This window comes from Neopelma chrysocephalum, unplaced genomic scaffold (genome assembly GCF_003984885.1).
Source record: "Neopelma chrysocephalum unplaced genomic scaffold, ASM398488v2 Primary Assembly neopelma1_59, whole genome shotgun sequence".
Taxonomy (NCBI): Eukaryota; Metazoa; Chordata; class Aves; order Passeriformes; family Pipridae; genus Neopelma; species Neopelma chrysocephalum.
The window spans coordinates 21,528,423-21,548,599 of NW_020897714.1; the positions used below are offsets into that span (position 1 = coordinate 21,528,423).

General features: G+C 38.7%; 1 protein-coding gene across 2 annotated transcripts in view; it reads right to left on the minus strand.

Annotated features, from left to right (window-relative positions):
• The window catches only part of RFX4 (regulatory factor X4), a 92,389-nt gene that overhangs the window by 58,860 nt on the left and 13,352 nt on the right, over positions 1-20,177 (minus strand). Inside the window, exons 2-4 of one of the 2 annotated variants that reach the window (XM_027680833.1) lie at positions 13,458-13,544; positions 6,729-6,789; positions 1,456-1,579 (exon numbers count right to left, since the gene is read on the minus strand). In XM_027680833.1, the coding sequence (XP_027536634.1) occupies positions 1,456-1,579; positions 6,729-6,789; positions 13,458-13,544 (272 nt within the window). Of the gene's footprint in view, positions 1-1,455; positions 1,580-2,568; positions 2,660-6,728; positions 6,790-13,457; positions 13,545-20,177 lie in introns of those variants that run through there. The other variant, XM_027680834.1, reaches the window with a different exon arrangement.

The following is a 20,177-nucleotide window of genomic DNA, read 5'->3' on the forward strand; positions in this document are numbered from 1 at the left end:
GGAGGATGAAGTATTAAACAGTGTAACAAAACTGCCCTATACCGAAAAATTGTGGAGTAAGTCCCCGGTAAATTTATGTTCTGATGAAATAATTTCAGAATATTTACACCTTACAATTTACAGAAGTTCTTAGCAGCAGCAAAATTAACATTGTGTAAACTTGAGCTATGTTCCAAATGTGTTAGTCTACACGAAGTCTGTTTCTTGTTCTCACTGTGCCTAAGTTAAACGTTGCCACTACACTTAACACTTGGTAGCAAGAATATGTACAACGAGCAACTTCATTCACACACATTGTCTTTAAACAGAAAACTAACACAGATTCTACTGAGCTGTGCAGGTCTTCAAGGCACAACAAACATAGTAATGTTACAACATGGTACACTTCACTTTCCTTACTAGACTACCTACCTATATAAACACTACAGGAAATGTCACCCCATTAAATACATTCTTCTCCTTCACCTACTCTTTACACAGGCACTTACCCGGGGAACATTTTTCCTCCTCTGAATACCCAGCACTTCTACAGAACAAATGTTGCAAACGCTAAAGGAGAATATCTTACAGGACAATTGGCTTCAGATTCATGCTTGTAAGCATTTAAAAAACAGTGGCAAACTCTACACTTTGGTTTTTTTCACAGCCTAAAAGTTTTAAAGACCTGCAATACATTCTACATTAGAATTTCAGTTTTAAATGTCACCCTATTTTTCACTGAGAGGAAAACCTCACCTGGCCAGAAAATCCAAAATATGAACCTTCTAGCCAGCTGTTAACATATGCTAGTGGTGTAGAGCATAAGATTTTTTTCTGCTCATACCTGGGTGATGCAGAGGTGTGTCTGTGGTAGGAATGCACCTCCACTGTGAATCTGGAATTAACCGCAGTGGTTTTTACTAGAGCAGGAATCACAGTGCAAAGATAACTTGACAGTCTGTACCTGCAATGCCACAAAAATGCAGCTAGATGCTTTCTAGACTTTCACATCTGGAGGCATTGTACTCCACCATGTGAATTTGCCATATCATTTGATATTATTAATTCATGCTTACAAGAATAGGCTAGACATGCTCCAAAATTCAATGACTGGTATTTTACCCTTCTGTTTTTAAAAGTTATATATCTGTTTAAGCAGTGCAGGTCACAATGCAGATGTGTTTACACTGGCTTGTATTCAACTTCCAATTCAGCTTTAACTGCCAATATTGTATACCATGTCACAGTCCCACAGGCTGGGACTGAAGTATTTTGGAGCTTAGCCATGATTAGAAATTATTCCAACCATCAAAATACTTAAAATCTTAGCCTTTGTCCAATAACTTGAACACATAAGATATTTCATTCAAAACATTTTCATTCAATCTCAAATGGAAGATTTAATTACTTTCAATAATACAAATGCACATGAACCAAGTGAGAGCTTAAGGTGTCATCCTGCTGCTTTAGACTTACCTTTCCAAAGCTGGCAGCATTAACAGGTTGTGTGTCATTTTTCTCACAGAAATCCAAGTAATGCATGTAGAGAGCACTTCGAGGAATGCAAACACCTTCAGCGATCTCATAGTTCTCCTCCAGCCTTAAAAAGCAAATATCAAACAGAGAGAACTGCAAGTATGTTGGATGTCCTGTATGGTAAACAGTACACAAAACTGCATCTTTTACAACCAAACATTCTTGTCTACTAAATTTGCTTTATTCCTAAGTGTTCCTTCCAATTCATTTCCATAAAACTTACTTGCTTCATGGTTCATACTTGCTGTCAAAACTATAGGCTGTGAGTTCTCAGTGCATCCTGCAGTAAACAAATATATGTACAACTACGAAACAGTAAAAGTTTCCTGAGGGGAAACATTTTCTCCTCCTTTACAGAACAGGTCACCTTTGGTTCATGACACTCTTTTCACTCCTGTCCAGCTGCAAAATTGCTTACCTTGAGGAAGCAGATGCGGCTAAAGCAAGTTATTGGCAAATACTCAGGAGTGTGCACAAAATCTTATTGTAAAATATTTTCTTGCTATTATTTGTGGACAAAGTGGAAAAAAAGAGAATCCATGATCTGAACACAATGCTGAAAAAACCCCAGTGAAATAACATCCTCCTCATCCTTTTAGAAGTTATTATTTATTTGCACATGCAAATATGAAACTATGAAATTTTATATTATGTGTCAAATATATGAGTAGGCACATGCTTAATCTTTAAAATTTGAAACTGGTCTCATTATAAATCTATAGATTAAAGAAACATTCCTTTGAAATGAAATTTTTGTTACTTATCCAAAAATATTCAAGAGATATTTACATACACACTTAACTTTAAGCCATAATTAATCTTGTCAACCATAGTGTCAATCATATGCAAACATGTATGTTTTTGTGCTTGTCTGCCTTTCTGAGTAAGAGAAGAAGTTAGGTGTAACTTCCTCTTAAATGTATTAAAAAATTAATACATATTCTCAAAAAACTCCAATTTTAAAGCAGATGATCCCCTATCATTTTGTAGCTGTAGAACACCTTCCAAATATCTAGTTTCTCTTCTTCATTGCCTTTTTCAGGACCTACCTACCTTCCATTTCAGTTATCGTGATCATTTGTGACTGCAAACTATTTTAATAAGATATCCGGCCAGATGAATGGACTCCGTTTGTATGGGAAACATCTATTCTTCCTTGGTTTCTACAGAAATATCATCATGGCATCTTTCCTCAAATTCATAGCGCTTTAACAAAACCTCCTTTCAAAACCTGGAGAGTTCGTTTGTATACTATAGCTGCTAATTGGAATGTCAGCTTCCGTGACCAAGACAGGACAGAAAGAAAAGCAGTTAATTATTTCTCTTCATATCTGATGAATTTTTCTCTTTTTCTCCTCTCTTTCACAGAGAGTCATTAGTCTGACACTGAACAATGCCCCATTATACCTGAACTTTTTTTTAATGATCAAAAACCCATCTTGCTCCACTTCTTTTATTTTCCTGTCTTTTATTTAACAACTTTATCATATTTTGAATCCAGCTTCATTCTACGGTATTGTAGGAAGATAATGAACGCAATCTTCTACCTAACAAATCATTACCAGAAAGAATATGTATATATACATATATATATATAAACACTTTGAATGTTGTAATAAAGCTACATGAAATCCAGTAGTTCACAATGAGACCTTTTGTGCCACTACAGCGTAGGAATAAAGCCCCTAATACTTCCACAGGAATGACAATTTTATCTGTCCCTATTACTACTTCCCTCTTTATACACTCATATAGTTCGAGATTAAATGAGATTATTCTATAGCAGAATCAGGTCTGTAGTTTTGTTCCAGATTTATTTTTTTATATCAAGACCACAGAACAACTGTGATGTTAACCACTGCTAATCACATAAAAGATTCCAGAACCGATTAATTTTGATGCAGTACAACAATTTCTGAGGAAGTAGTAATCTGGGGAGAACCCATTACCCTCAAATGCTTTACCTTCCTCTTTTTTAATTCTTTTTATAATTGTTGCAGAAAATAGAATAGTTTTGCTGATTTTAGCTTCACAATACTGTTATGTACACCGTAAGCCACAAAACTGCATGAAATTAGGTTGACTGTACTTTGAATAATTCTGTGTTTGGAGAAGCGGACATACACACACACCAAAATTAAATAAAGTTCCACACTTGCACTTTGGTCAACCAGTTTACCAATGAAATAATCATGAACATTTTAGAGCCAAGCCATAGCTTTACAGATGATAACGAACACAGGAATGTGGAATAAGCACAGGATACTAGATATTGCTATATTCATGCCTTAACCTTTAAATTCAAGCTTGCGTAGTTTCCCCAATTATGATGTATTTGGCAGTAATGCTACATTTACCAGGCATTTCACTTCATTTTGTGTCATCAACAAAACAAAACAAAAGCATCATTCCTGTTTCCAGGAAAAGGATATTTAGCCAGGCTGACAGCCATCCAGACACGCTTCTTGGCTTCTTCAGCTATTCTTCCTCCTCCACACTTAAAATGTTCAACATACTTCGCCTTTGGAGAGGCACAAGCATTAAGGATAGATCCTCATGGGATTGATATTGTTTGCCCCTTTCAGCCAGAATGCCAGACAAGAAATAACTAATAAAGTTGATGGCAGTGTGAACCATGTGACAAAATGGACTTATTTCCCTTATGTCTTGCTACACTTTCCCTACTTTCCCCTGCTTTCTTCCTCTTCTTTTTCCTTACAACTGGCATTTCCTCTGTTTCTGTTCTCTGACACTCTATTGCCTTCATTAGCTGTAAATGATAGAAGCATCTAACAGAAAAACATGACCAGCTTTAACTTGGCAGACACCAGATGCTGCAGATGATTGTGAAGCTTCCATTTGCCAGAACAAGGGCAGTTTGATACTCTGTCCTGAAATCTGGTCACTAATTTACCCCACCACTTCTACCTCTTGAATCTGGCCCAGAGATTCTTGTAAGAAGGTAGGATGCATGTTTGCTTAAGGCACATCCAGTTGATTTTTTTTTGTCTTTCCTGACTGTTCAAATACTTGGTGTGAGGCCTGATACTGCTTTCAGCTGGCATAGAGCTAGCTTTTTTCCAAGTAGCTGGCACTGTGCTGTGCTTTGGGTTTAGTATGAGAATAATGTTGATAACACAGTGATGTTTTAGTTGTTGCTAAGTAGTGCTTACCCTAAGTCAAGGACTTTTCAGTCTCCCAGGTTCTGCCAGTGAAGAGCTGCACAAGAAGCTGTGGGTGCACATAACCAGGACAGCTGATCTGACCTAGCCAAACCATGGAATATCATGCCCAGAACATAAACCAGGGGGAGTTGGCTGTGAGGTGCCGATCACTGCTCAGGGACAGTCTGGACAATGGTCAGTGGGCAGTGAGCAATTGCATTGCGCCTCACTTGTTTTTTCTTGGTTTTTATTACTCCCTTTTTCATTACCATTACTATTATTATTATCTTACTTTTATTTTAATCATTAATCTGTTCTTATCTCAACCCATGGGTCTCATCTTTTTCCAGCTCTCCTCCCCATCCCAATGGGAGCAGGAAAGGGAAAGAGTGAGCGAGCGGCTGTGTGATACTTAGTTGTTGGCTGAGGTTAAACCACAACACCTGAGCAGACCAAACTGTCAAACACGTAAAGCTAAACCTACAGGAAGCACTTTTGCAGTGCTGTTTGAACAGTTTACCGACCCATGTGTTGCTAGGTGTTTCTGCCGTACAAACAACTGGATGCTAATATGTCTGATACTCCAGAACAGAGAAAACTCCACATCTTCACACAAAGTAAGCTTACTACTCAGCAATTTGACCCTAAATTTTGAGCTTGTAATTTTGTTTAGAATATAAAGTCCTCCAGGAAATACAAATTCAAAGCTGCAGTACATATGTTGAAAAGCACATGGAAACCATCAGAAAACTGTTTGATGGTATGGCTACTAAGCTGGGAATCTTTTTACCTACAGACCTATTAATAAATTAGCCAATTCTATAATTCAGTTTGACAGCAGCTAAAGATTTTAAATGTTAAAACTTCTTTGCTTTCTGTTCCCTTGTGGAATTTTGGGTGGAAAATGAACGGAGGAAATTGCAGATATTCCAAAAGAGTCAAAGGGGAGAATGTTTGACCTACCTCAACATGTAAGAAACCTAGTGCGACAGAGAGGTAGTAGGCCATTACACTAGCTAGAGAGAAGGGAAGAAGATGTAAGCAGCCTTTTCAGACTCAAAATTTTAGGATTTTATTGCAAATGCTGCTGAATGAGCATTAAGTGTGCACAGTACATTCCAGCAGGGCTCAATATCCCAGGAGTTTAGGGATTTACTAACCTTTATGACTGAGGAAGCTTGAAAGTATTTGGCAAAAGACTGTTTACAGTATTTGCATGTTTTCTGTTGGGAACAGTATTGTTGGCACGTTCTAATTAATGCTGGCTTCTTGGCTACAACATTGTTTGCTCCTGTGGAAAAGACTCTTAACTGACTTCACTGCAAAATAAACACTGTTCTGAATTTGGGCCTGGCAAGCCCTTCTTGCTCTTTTATTTTACCTAGATAGTTCTTTATTCTTTATTATCCAATTTGAACTGTGTGGAAGTTGTGGGAGTGAGTAATGAAAAAATAATAAAATATCGCTATGATGTTTCACTATAATTTTAATAATTTTCTCTCTGTTTGTAATCACTCCTTTTGTTGAGTGTCTGTTCAAGGAAAGTCACTTTTCTTGAATTCTGAAAAATGGGACTTTTGTGATACAAATAGGTGTAAAGAAACAATAGTTCCCAACGAAATGCCTTTATTTACGTTTGCTCATTTTATTACATAGATCCCATTTTGGTAAAATAGCTGGTAAAGGTGGGCTTTATCAGACACTGAAACAAATGTGAGTCTTGAAAAAACCTCTCAGTACTAGTTTTCTTTTTGTAATAAATATAACAATGATGGCAAACCACAATTCACCATCTGGCAAGGTGGCAAACAAATATGCCAAGTAGATCTTCTAAACTATATCAGAAGTTTCCCCTATTCAAACAAATCCCTTAAGAGTAAGACATTTGTTGAGAAATGCTGTACAGGATACTAATAGCACATTAAACACTTACAGTGAAAGTTTCTTTAGAACTGTATAAGATGTCTAAGAGCTCTATTTTCCTCCTCCGGAAAATGCATAAGAAACAACACTAACAGATTTTCTTGATTTTTTTAAAAGGCATCTTACCATTGCAGCGTAGCTGGAGTCGAGTGAGGTTTTGATGCTCTATTATTTTCTTTTTCCTCATCTGTTAAGAAACAAAAAAAAATGCTATGTAATTTCAATGGGAATTTCCCAGGCATTTATGAACTGATAAGTAATTTTTTTAAAAGTTATTTATGAATGGTAAGGAATTCTTTAAAAGAAATCAAAATAATTAAAAAATATTTTTAAAATGTTCTCAAGTATTAAAGCTCTCTCAAAATATCGGCTAAATTGTGGAAATGTAAATAATGATGCTCTCTAAACTATCATCTGTAGATACTGCTTGAGGCAATAAACCTTTCAAACATCACTGATAGCAGGAGCAGAGTGGTGCCTAGGAATAATGACACTGAAAAGGATAAATTTATATGGAGAAAAAGCAACTCAGATCTCTAGCAGCATGTGAGGACATATAAACACTTTGACCTGCTTTAAGGGAACTGTTGCCTTACCTAAGTTTTATGTTAGATAAGGCATTTAAACTAATGGGGTTCATCCACTGTTTAATCCTAACATATGATATGTACTAGCTGTTTATAAATTTACAAAGATTGATTCTGAATGAGAAGTGTATGTTCTGTAATATACTTTATTCCTTTTCAGATAATTTATCTGATAGTATTCCTCATTAACTGCTTTCAGGGTAACTCTGATTTTCTGACTTTACAAAAATTTGGATAAAAGATGAACAAAGAAAAAGATAATTAAAATAAAACTTCAAATACTGGATTCTTCCTAGTATGTATTAGTTCTTTTAAAATAATTTAAAAGTATGTTTAGAAAAATTCCTATTAAATTGTGTTTTGTGAAACATAGAAAATATTCCTAGGTGAAAGCTGGGGTAAAGCACAATCAGCAGCTCCAGAAGGATATTCTTTGGAAACACTGTTGTATCAAACGCAGTTTGATATTTTCACAACTTTGTCCCTGATGAAAGCTTTCAGCATAGAAGACTTTGATACCTAAACAACGAGACAAACCACTATGCCTGTACATCACACTGCAAGTTTAATTTCTTCATGCAATCAACTTTTTGAAGTTATTTAAGCGAGCCTTTAGGACGCTGAATCTTAAGAGAGCCGATCTTACGAGCGACCTCCTCTGAACACGAGACCCTGTCGGAGGCCTTTTGTGCTGTTCCGTGAACCCAGGTGCACAAATAACACCCCACTTTGGAACGCTCTGTCTCCAGCCTCCGCGCCACAGCATTTCTCCCATTACACACAGGGAAGCTGTGCTAACCGAACATCCTTTATCCCGCTCGGCCGCTCCCCTGAGTGTCAGGAAATCCCATTTTGCAGCTCCCGCGGACCCCCAGCGCAGCCCCCCTTCTGCATCTGCATGACAATGGGCCCCTAATTATTGGGCTGCACACTCCCTCCCTGCCTTTCAGGGACCGCTTTTATTCAGCGCACAGGACCAACATACACATCTCAAATCACTTTTAAATTGTGTTTTTCATTTGTTTTTCCCAAACAAACGGCCGGCGTGCAACAAACCCCCGGCACACGGGGCCTGAATGCCGAGTGGCCGCGGCTGCCGCTCCTCAGGCTCGAGGACCTGTTGCCGGCTGGCTTTCACCTGTGCTAACCAGACCGAATTCCCCCCGGATATGTGACACTCCCTCAGACATTAAGTCAATATCTAAATTACACAATATTAGAGTCTCCACACCCCTTCCATCCCTCCCCCAGCTGTTTTTTGCTTGCATTAGGAGTGAGCACCCTTGAGCAGGGGCTTTACCTGCCCTCAGACACATTTCAAGCCAGCCTTACTCAGCTCCTCCCATGTAAGGATTTGTTTTAATAACACAAACTGACAATTAGATAATAAGCTGCAATTTATATCTCCCTCCTCAGGTATGTTTGCTTCCTGAAGATCCTTCTTCAAGACTCTCCAACATCCTCCATGAACTGTCTCTCAATACAAAGTAGGAGAATGATGGACTTTGAATTTACTCAAAAAAAAAATATTTAAGCATCATTTCCCATAAAGTATTGCCCATTGAAAAGTGGATTTTCAACAAAACTAAATTTTTCACAGGTTTAGAGCTTGTCTCTCCCCAAACCAATTCTCTGTACAAGAACACAGAGCTACTTTGTTTTTTGCCAGTGGACCAACTGTCAGCCAATATATTTCTCATTTTCATCAGGTGTTCTCTAAAGTATTTATTTTCTGAAAACTTTCTCTTTTCTATTAGATGGAAAGAATTGCACATGGTATAGGAATAGAGGGGATCTAGAAATACAAACTTTCAGCATTACACATAAAGGTACCTTATTCTACCTTGTGCATTTTAACTATATATCCTCATCAGATAATTGACTAGCAGAAAATAATAAATATCCCTATTCTTTATATTTTGATTGGGAGAAGCACTTGATGGCTTCTATACTGAGCAAGGAATGTTTTCTGTAACTCTTGACTCGGGTCTGATCCCAGAACTCTTTGCACAACATGGAAAAGGAAAGGGAAAATAGCACTTCTTATTTTTTAGCCTGTTCATTTATCAGTCCCCATCAGACCAACACTGTAGATTAAAATGAACTCATACCTTTTAAAATCCAATACTCTTAAAATCCAAATGGGTAAGACTCTCAGCACAGAAGGGGCCTTCAAAGATATTAAAAGAAGGATCATCAAAGAAAAACAATATTTGTTGGCTCCCAGAGATATCAACAAATCTTTTTCTTCCAAAACTCCATGTAAGTTTCTTTGATAACAGCTCCATCTTTCTATTTTCAAAATTCTATTTCAAAGCCTCCAGAGTAGAGTTCTGTTTGTATCTTTGTGGCTTTCCCTGAGCTCTCAGTGGTATCCTCTAACTTCGGTGGCCTGACTTGAGGTACAGCTTGAGGGACTTCTTGCTTCTTGGGGCAAGATATGGAGACAATAGGAGCTATGCTCGGCACCTCTTTGAGCATCCTGCCTTAAACACTCTGTGTGGAACAACCCAAAGTGAAGCCTCTGCATTAGCACACCTTTTTCTGAAGTGTTTATTTAAAAATGGAGTTAAGTTTTTCTTTCCACTGTGGAGGTAGTTGAAGAACTCTCTACTTTCCAGTGCTGCCTGCATGCATCTCAAAAGCAGCTAACATGCTATTAGTAGCTTTATATGGATAAAATAATTCCCTTTGTTCGGTTAGCTCCACACCTTTCAGAGGAATAGCCTCCTCCATTGTAGCCCTCGCAGGCCACATTCTGACTATTCTCAAAAGTGATTTGGCCTTAGCTAGAATTTAATTATAGTAAGAAGCTGTCTTGTCTCTTTCTTACATGTAGCTATAAATGAGATTCAGGCTCATTAGCATGTATTCCATGCTTTTAAAACAGTGGGATTTTTTAAAACCCTCTGAGAAACATAGGAGCAGAGTTCTCATTGAGCAGGTATGACTGAAAAAGAAAAAATTTTCCCCAAGGAAAATTTCAATGAAAACAAGTAGCTCTTTTTTAAACATTTTTTTTTTAACAGAAGAGTAAGAATTTTAGTTCAAATAAGAAAAGAAGCTGCTGGATAAATCCATTTCAGCTGGGAAGATCATGGATTTTGAATACTGCTTTTGAAGTACAAAAACTAGTGTGAATATTTTGTTTTATCTCATATGAACTGTCTACACATTCACATTTCTAACTAAGCAAGAAAATTTGGATAAGCAATCCTTCCACTTCATCAAGTAGCACCATGACTTCTTTCCAATGGAATTGAAATTGAAACTTTCATAAGCCTTTATTTGTATTATTCCAGATCCCTATTTCAATTTGGCTAATCTGGCCCAATGCACAGTACACAGAAAATAATGTGAGGGTGTTTTTCTTTTAATTATTGAATGCAAGATTGTACCATTCCCTTTTCCTTGAGTCTTTTGACTAATATGTGGAGTGTGGAAGTGGTAGGAGGAAAAGTGTTTAAAAAACTGGAAAGTGAAATAAAATTTACTGATAATTTTTATATTAGGATATAAAAGTTTTTTTTGGAAGAGATCATAAAATGTTCCAAAAGGGTAAGAAACGCCCCAAGAAGCATAGTGATCATGGGAATCCTCAGCTGTGAGTCATTGCTTCCTTTCACAATTTAATGCAGGTTTAAGAGGCCTGGAGGTATCTGGATGAGAACAGAAGACTGCAAAGGGCCCCTGTGGCCTGAAGTATGGCTCTGTAGCATACTTCATCACTAGAAAAGGAGACCAGCAAAACTATTACTCCTGTCCTAAAACCCTATGAACTCTAAAATCATCCAGGAAAAAAGTCACAAGAGCAAGCATGATGCTCAGTAAGAACATTATCAGTTCACAGCGCAAGTTCTTATAATCTTCAATGGATACAAGGCCAAAAAAATCCCAACCAAACACCAAACCCACATTTTTTTCTGGTAGAATCCAGCCAACCGCTACCTAATGTATTTAGAGACAAAAAACTAGTCAAGGGAAGGATGGATGATGCCTTCTTTTGGCTCCAGATGAAAATTAGAGCTACACTGACAACAGCAATTTGACCACCATCCTGAAGAATTCAAATAGAGTTATGTAGGTTTTCTCAAAACATCTTGCCTCCTGCTGTTTGCAAGTGTATGACAGAGGCTGGACAAAAAGTGACACAGTAGTTTGGAAATTTCTTGGTTGGTGTGTGGGCATTGTTAGAGAAATGTTGGAAAGAACTCCAGGGCTGGAAAGCAGCATGCAGTACAATGATTTCTAAGGTGAAACTTCTAGTTTGTTCTGGATTTCACAGATTATTGGTCTTGCTGATGGACAAGTGGCTTGTTTTGCTTTCCTACTCCTTCCTCTTCACCTTCTCCTCTCTCTCACCTCCCCCTCAAAACAAGGATGACTTTTCAGGTGGATTAATTCTCTTATCTGCACTGCAGAAACGCTGGTAATCAGTGCAAAGGAAGCATCTGGTAGAACTGGCTATTAAGAAGGAAGCTAGATAAAATCAACTCTCACTCTCATTTGGGTTTCCTAATATACTGTGACAATAATGTCTTCTGCACATGAATAGTGGGACAAATTCATTTCTGCATTTGTTCCATCAGTTCTAAATTCACTGCCTTTCATTAGCATTGCCTGCCCCCTAATTCCAGTCCCAGAAAACAGAGAGAACCACTACCCTGTCTTCTCAATGCCTCTGTCTGAAATACGGGCTCTTGCTAACCCACGCAGGTCCAAGGTAGGTGGAAGTTTCTCATGTTCCCATGTAAAGCATGTATTACAAACTCCTGCAAGTTTGGTCACAACCTATTTAAGGCAACAAATCTAGAACAAAACATAGAAGGAGACTTGTAATAGTGAAATTATAATTTTACTATTAATGTAGCTAATTGTGCTAAATAATTTCCTTGACAATACTGTCATGAACTGTGAGTCTAAGGAAAGTTCACTAAAGTCAATAGAGTCGAGTCCTGAATTCTGGCCCTATTAAGAGTCTGAAGTCATATGTCATTCATTACAGATTTCTTCCATCACTTTCTCAGTAGAATCAGAGCGAAATGAAATTCATACCTCTCACAGGTTCTCATAAAATTCAAATTAACAAGTTGATGTTTGTACCTTCACTACAATTTTTAAAGATAAATTAATTTCTAATCCCTTAATTTTAAAAACAAAAAACCCCAAACCTTCCTCGTTTTATTGTCTGTCTTTAAGGATCCTTGCCCATTTGGGAGTCATAAATAAATACCGTGTTTCTACTAACACCTCCCTTCTCCTTCAGAAGAGATATTGCCTCCAAAGATACCCCCAGACAAATAAGAGTAAGGCCCCACTACAGCAAATTTCATGTTCCATTACAACATTGTGCTGCAAGGCATGTAATTTTACCCTGATATCAAAATAAAGTAATTCTCTTAAAATATAAAAAATGTAAATGGGACATTTAGAAATTAAGTTATTTAAAATATACTTTCTAAACTTCTATTGAGGAAACGTGAGCTACTGAATTAAATAATTCAGTCTACATCCATGTCTTATAAGGTGAACAAATATATGAAATCCTGAGAGAAAAACTAACATGAAGAGTATTTTGCTGTAGGCAAATTAATCAGAATAGAAATTGCATAAACAGGGAAAACTAATGGTAAGATAGAATTGTATTGCAATTTTAAAAAGAAATTATTTGGTTATTTTAAACTGTTTTGGAGTCTTTTTGATTACCCACTGTTGTTAAAAATCAATATCTGAAATTATGATAATTAGAAAAGATAAGAAAAAATAGCTATTTTAAAATCAGCTAGATTGATAATTGTTTCCTCTCTGTGACTGAAAAGGAATCAATATCATGGTTTAGTATATGATGTTTTAATGCTTTGATTTTTTAATTCTTAAAGGAAAGATTTTCTATGTATGTTTTGATATAGTAGAATTGAAAAGCAGCACATTTTTTACTGTATTTCAGCCACGTGGTGTTCACCAGTGAAAAGCAAAACAGGTGGTTTTACTCATAAGCTGATACTAACAGCACATTTTAGAGGTCATCCAACCTTTATTCAGTGACATACAAATTCTTCTAACTGTTTTAAGTAATAGATATATTATTTCCTTTTTTTAAAAAAATGCAAATATTAAAAAAATAATAAAACTATTGGATATGTCAAGTGTCTTGACTTTTCAAACTATGCAGTACTAAAAACATCACCAAGATGTAGCAACTTATATAGCAGGAAATGAGCACTTGGATATGTTCACACTTATTTTAAGTGAATGACAAGTTACTTACTTTCATCGTTTGAAACATTCCCCAGAGAGGTGTGACTGGAGTAACGTTTGTTTTCACTTTCGTTGAGACATCTTTCAATCCAACTCTCTGCAAAAAAACCAAAGATGATCTTTTTTTGTGTGTTTTTCTTTGCATAAAAAATAAACTGGCAACAGATGAATCTAAATAAAGTACCGTTTTTCAACAGCTGGTGTTCTGTAACATTTCTGTAAAAACATGCTCAGTCTGACATTATTTAGCAAGAAAATCCTTTCTTGCTTTCAAACTTAGCTGTTCCTTTTTAATTTCATTTTTTTGTTTGTTTTTAAACTACAGAGGCTGAAACACTTCTGTGTACAAAACAAAGGTTCTCAGGATATTCTCTCCCCTCCCCATCACATGATACATTAAAAAAAAAATAACCAATTGAAACACAGAAATTGCAATAATTTCCAAGTCTTAGCCTGGCAAAGATGTATATCCTCAAGTATTTCTACTGGTTTTGAAAACAAATATTAACATGTGTAATCAATCATCCATGTGAATTCTGGTTACAGTGAGGATGAAACTGTGTTCTTTGAAGTCCAGTCCTACTACCCCACTCACACTGGTGGAGTCCCAGGCCCTACCAAGATCTTTTCCTCACTGGTACAAGTCCAACACAGCAAGTCAGCAGCCACTGAGCTGCCCAAACCTCTGTCGATCCACAGTGCAAATTCAACCACTTCTGTCCTCCCTCTGTTCCCACTTTCAGTTTATTTCCATCAGTCAGATGAGTTACCTACAGCACTACATTGATTTGACTCTACTGTTCTTTCTGGAAGCTATAACTTACATCCTCTGATGACTTTAGAGGATGCACCAGACTCAGCAGAATTTACAGGTCTTCAGGGCAAAAGTTACACCTTCTTATGTGTTTTCTTGGACAAAGTATGAAATATGAGTCCTTGAGTTTGTCTGGAATCCCTGGGTATTGCTACAATAAACTGACTTCCCTCAGAAGGCTATTTTTCAAGGGCGTGAACATGGTCAGAAATGAGCTTATGTTCATAGAGTTCCCTGCAGACAAAGCACGAAAAAGAAGGGATAGGTGAGAAGGTAGCAAGGGAACCCCACAAGTTACAGCAGGAAACAACCACACTGAGTAAAGAGATGCACAAGAAATAAGGGGAAACAGACCTCGCTGTCAGCAAACTGCCAGAGCCAGAAACACCTTCAAAGATATGGAAATGGCTTCGGATTGCATTCCATAAGCCCCCCACTCCAGACACATCGGGCTACCTGCCCAGCGCAGGCAGCAATCTGCCAGCCAGCAAAGCCCATCACAGCAGCAGACTTGAAGGGAAAGCAGGAACCCAGTGTCTTGGGAAAGCTGCCCATCTGGTTTATAGAAGATAAAAGTTGGTATGACTTCATTTTGGCACTGGATGCCAATAAACAAATAGACGAATAGTCATGACCAAATACATCCTACAGAAAAAAATGCTTCTTAGACCCAGGCAGTTGCACAAATTTGTATGTATTGCTCTGTACACACAATCTCCACTGCCACAGAGACAACCAAAAGGGACGATTGCACCTGTGCAGGACATCAGAAAGCATCTGCTGAGAACACTTCAAGGTTGATTTCCAGGCCCTGCCACAAGACTTCAGGTACTGTTACTTTGTGCACTTCTGGTTTTCAGGCAGTGTTGTGGCAGCTCCAGACTATTCCCTTCCCTCTGCCTCTTTGCCCACGTATTCACAGGGGGAACATGCTGTGGTTCTGCCTTCATCAGTACAAGCATGTCCCTGTGTGCATCTTACTCATTCACCATCAAACTGCCTTGTGCCTAAGGTCACTCACAACCACACTGCCTCTTCCCTACAGCCTGCTCCTTTGAGGCACTTCCCTGAAAACCAGCAAAAATAATACTTGTTGTCAATAGATTTTTTAAAGGGTATTTCTCCTCCCATCAAATTCAACACAGCTTTGTATAAAAATCACTTTAATGTTGCCAACACCACAATGTAAAACTTGCCAGCGATGCCTGTGCTGTCTGATCAGCCCCTTCCCGGTTACTAACCCACAAGCCTGTGGTGACTCCCAACTTCGAGGCTTTCCCTGCTCATGTTGCTCGGCTGCCTCGAGTGGGGGTGTATCACCTCCTTGTCTGAGGGCCAACACAACGGTGTGGCTGCTTTGTGCCAGATTTCTTTTACTGCCCCAAAACGGAGCAAACAGTATCTCTCCTGTCCCATTTTAGTACCATGGGCTGGAGGGCAGGGGCTTGGATCCTCACAGATTCCTACAAGGTGGAGAGAAACCCGCTGCCGAGGGCAACATCAGAGAGAGGTGCAAGAAGCCTTGAGAAAGATTACCCTTCCTCCTCCTCCTCCTTTCAGCACACAGCCATGGCTGTATATAATTCCCTTGGCTCTGAGCCCAGCTGCAGGGAGTAAAAGCAAAGGCAGCTGCCATTAGCACCAAGGAGAGACCGATGCCCAGCTCTGCCCTTTCTTTTCCTCCCGGCACTGAGAGCTGGGAAGCTGGGACGCATCCTCTTCCCTCAGCAGCAGGGAACTGGCAGCAGCCATTTTTAGTCACGTTCCCTGTCTAAGTAGTAAGGAAAAAACTTTTCAAGTGTCACTTGATAACAATTCTCGCCAAAACTTACTGTTTTTGATAACTGCACACATCCACCTTTTCCATTGGCAAAGAACACAGTTTACACTGACAGATATAGTCTCTGGAGTAGGGCACATTTACAGTTTAAGTGTGTGCTGCAAATCTTTGGTCCTGAATCACCCCAGTTCAGCTTGCTGCAGCCTGAGTCTGGCTTTCTCTTTGTGGCCTTGCATTTAAATAGCCGACAGAAATTCTTCAAGCCTGAAAAGATACATGACCTGTCTAGCACCAAAGAAAGAAGAAAACTAACTCTTTGAGCAAAAATGTCAGGGAGTTTATGGCAAATTTGTCAAATTATTTGGCAGATGACAAAATGTAACACCAACTAACCATTTAAAGGTTGTATTATCTCATAAACCAAATTATTTAAGTATTAATAAATAAATACCTATTCTAATAAATATCTTCATTTTATAAGTAGCAATTTTTTACTGTTTTTATAATGAAAAACATTTTTACAAGGCTTTAAACTCCCAATATTATTAACAATGTCTTCAGGTATTCAAAGAAAATAAAAATACAACCATAGTTTTGCTAAAATTTAAATATTCCCTTCAGCAGCATGCAGATTCCAGATATGATAGCATCTGCCTAAAATAAAACCAAGCAAGAAAAAAGAAAAGAAAAAAAAAAAAGAAAAAACAGGAGAAAGAGGCAGAGCAAACAAAATCTAAAGTCAAAACTAAATCTAACTTTTAGAAGCTCTGTAAGAGTTAATAGCATTAGATCCTGCTCCAGCATAACAAACACGCTGGGTAAAGCCCTCTATAAGTCAAATTCTCTTTTCCTCACAACACATGGATGTACAGCTGGGCCACACTGGGGCCTGCCCCAGGCAGTCTGGCTGCAGAGCTGCGGGAAAAGGCCCATAGTAAACCCCTGGTGTCACTAGGCTGAGGTTCCATCACTTGCTCCCAAGGCTGACGCCAATCCTATTACTCCACTGTTCTAAACACGCATTGAGTCACGTGGTACGGAAGCTTTAATGTGATTAAAGCCTAAATTATCGCACTTGGACCTTATAAACTTCTCACAGACAGGTTTTCACATCAGGAACAGTCACAGACTAACGGAGAGTTCAGGCATCGACGAAGCAGAAGTGCATATCAGGCTTCATAAAGTGGTGAATCATTAACACAACATGAGAAACTCAAAATTTCTAGTGGGAGATGCTTGTGAGAGCAAAAGAAAATATATCTCGTCTAATACAGGCTGTATTTTCACTCACTGCATTTTCAGTGTATCAAGCACTAAGGCATTTCCTCTCTCTGTTCTCAGGGAGTCCTTCCCACCCTAAGCCCCCGCATATTGTACCCTCAGTTGTACTGGGACAGTGGTTGGAGCAAGGGTCAACATTAGTCAAAAAACATCAAGGCAAAGTAAATATATTTGTTAATATCTAGTAGTAAAATGTAGTATAGTCACATGCTGATAATTCTGGACTGTGATACAGTATGGAAACTATCACAATCCTTTTAGCAAAGAAAGCAAATAGTGTTTTTAATGGCATTTTGAAGCTGCATCTTTAAATATAAGGTCAACTATTTAATTTCCCAAAGATCAAGAGTGAATTATAGTGAAACACATAACTATGTTCCTCAGCCTTCAAACTTTTGCTATATAATTTTGTACACTACTAAATACAAACACATTGTGTCTTCTGCAGGATTCCTATGCAAGGGAAAGGAGATGGTTATTCAAATTATAATAATTTTTCCAGTGTCAATTTTCTGGCAGAATAACTTACTGTGACACAAGCAAATAATATAAATCGTTCCCAATAAAGTGCTGAAAAATGGATTAAAAAAGAAGTATGGAACTACTTCTGGCCCTCATTTTGCCTCTTCTCTTTTTGATCCTTATCTTGCTAAGACTTGCACATCCACTGAGCCTCAAGCACAAAAGTATTTCACCTCCATTAAACATGCCCACCACACTTTTAACAACAGAAGTTTAAACTGAACTTGTTTTCAAAAGCAGGCAGAACAGAGGTCTGTGTAGCTTTGCCCTGTCCCTACCAAGGCTCTTCTCTTCACACCAACAAGCATGTTTTTATTTGTATGGTGTTTCAAACACTGAGCTGGGAAGGCACACCCAGTATTCCCCAAAATAGACAGAAACACACAAGAGCTGCTCAGTGGCAGGAGCTTACATGAACTTTCAGAAGTGAGAAGCACAAATGTTTTTCAAATATAACTTTGACATGCTATCTTCTTCAGAAGGAAGGGTTTGCCCCTAGAAGACACCTTTGAAAGGCTTCTCCCTACAGATCCTCAGTTGAGGTGAGAGAAATACATCAGAGGTGCCCGTGTAATGCCAGTACACTAAATGAGATAATTACTCCCTCTTGTTTGTAGTGGTTATTGGCTTAGCATATTTGCAGCCCAGAACAGAAAGCACTCATTGCTCCCTCGTGTGCATGGCCATAGCAGGAGCAGTGCAAGAGCCACCCAGGCTCTGTGGAGGAGAAGAGGAGGTGGGCCTGATTGCACTTGGCAGTGGCTTCTGCTGCTCCTGTCCTGCCAGGAGGGCTAAGCTTTGCTCAGTAATAGCACAACCTGTAAGCAGATTCTCCTCTGGCCTTTGTGAGACACCGTGTCCTGCTCAGCACCCAAACAGGATGCCAAAACCTGCTGGAGGGACTGTGCCGCATGGCTGGTAGGCAAGTGTACCCAGAGCCACTGGCTGCAGCCCTGAGGGCGTGTGTGTGCACCCTGAAAGGAGATTAAGAGGTTTTACAGGCAGAATGAAACTCTGTGGTCTCCTAATCTGAGCTGCATTTTGCTCATCTCATTCCCTACAGTGGTGTAAGCAGTGCTGGTTTTCCCCAGTTACGTCATATCCTCTGATCTGGATGTGGTCATATCACTGGCCATAACTGTGAATTGCTATTTTTTCTGAAATTGTATGAGAATTCCTATGTCCTAGAGAGATAGTCAAGGCTTTTTGTAATCACAGTATCAGTTTGCACAATCATTTATTTCACCACAGCCCTAGCAATGGCATGAAAATCCCTCAGATGCCTTCAGCTCTAGATTGGCTCTCCTACTCCAAATTTTAAAGCAATTCACAAAAAAGCATGACACAATTACTTAGTGTGCTGCACATGGACCAGCATTTCTTCCACATAAGTTTGCTTGTCACTGAAGTAGTTATCACTGCAATAAGAATAAAAGATTTGTTAGGACCCAAACCACTGCCTTAGCCATATACCAACTTGGATGGCACAGCTGCCACAGTCCAGTTCCTTATTTGCATTCATGATTGCTCTTGTAATTTTTTCCCTAGTTTTTCAAGGCAAATGTAGAAAAAAATCCACTAGTAAGTAGCTCTGAGCAAAGGTATATAAAATACAAAGGGACTACCAAATTTTAGTGGATTTACAAGAGGACATGTTGGAAAAATGAATACTCAGAAGTGATGACAGGCTTAATTTTACAGTTCCAGTGACAGAGGAGGAACTCCTCTCATGCATACAGAGTCTTAGCACCCCTCTGAGTTATTTGTTCGTTGTTCTCAGAGGGGAGAGTTACTCGTCTCTTCCCACAGCATCTTTTTGCCAAGAGTCTCAGTACTGAGCTGGCCAGCAATACTGCCTTGCTGCTCATCTGATCTGTTAGACCAAGAGAAAGTGGTTGCAGACAGCAGGTTTAGCAGGTAAAAGCAATAACTCAAAAGCTCAAGAGGCTGACTGAAGATTGTGGAACCACTCATTTCCAGTTTGATAGCCCATGGTACTAAGTTAATATAATATTTTTCATTGGAGTTGATAGGATGATACTCTATATCTTTTCTTATTAAGGAAACCATCACCGCCCTAAGAATTTCTTCTTTTGTCTGTCTCAGAGTAAGTGCTGAGGTCTGCATGATTCCTCGAGCTTTTCTCTTCAGAGCTGATCTTGCTGAACATGGTCTGAGATATGCCAGCACCCCACAAACACTCTGTTCCTGCTGCGTTGCACCGTTGCTGTGGACAGAGAACTTCTAACCTCTACAGCTGTTAAATTCATATTGTCTGAACAGTCTGCCTGTTTTGGCCATCCCTAAGTGGGCTGCAAATCTAATTTCTAAAT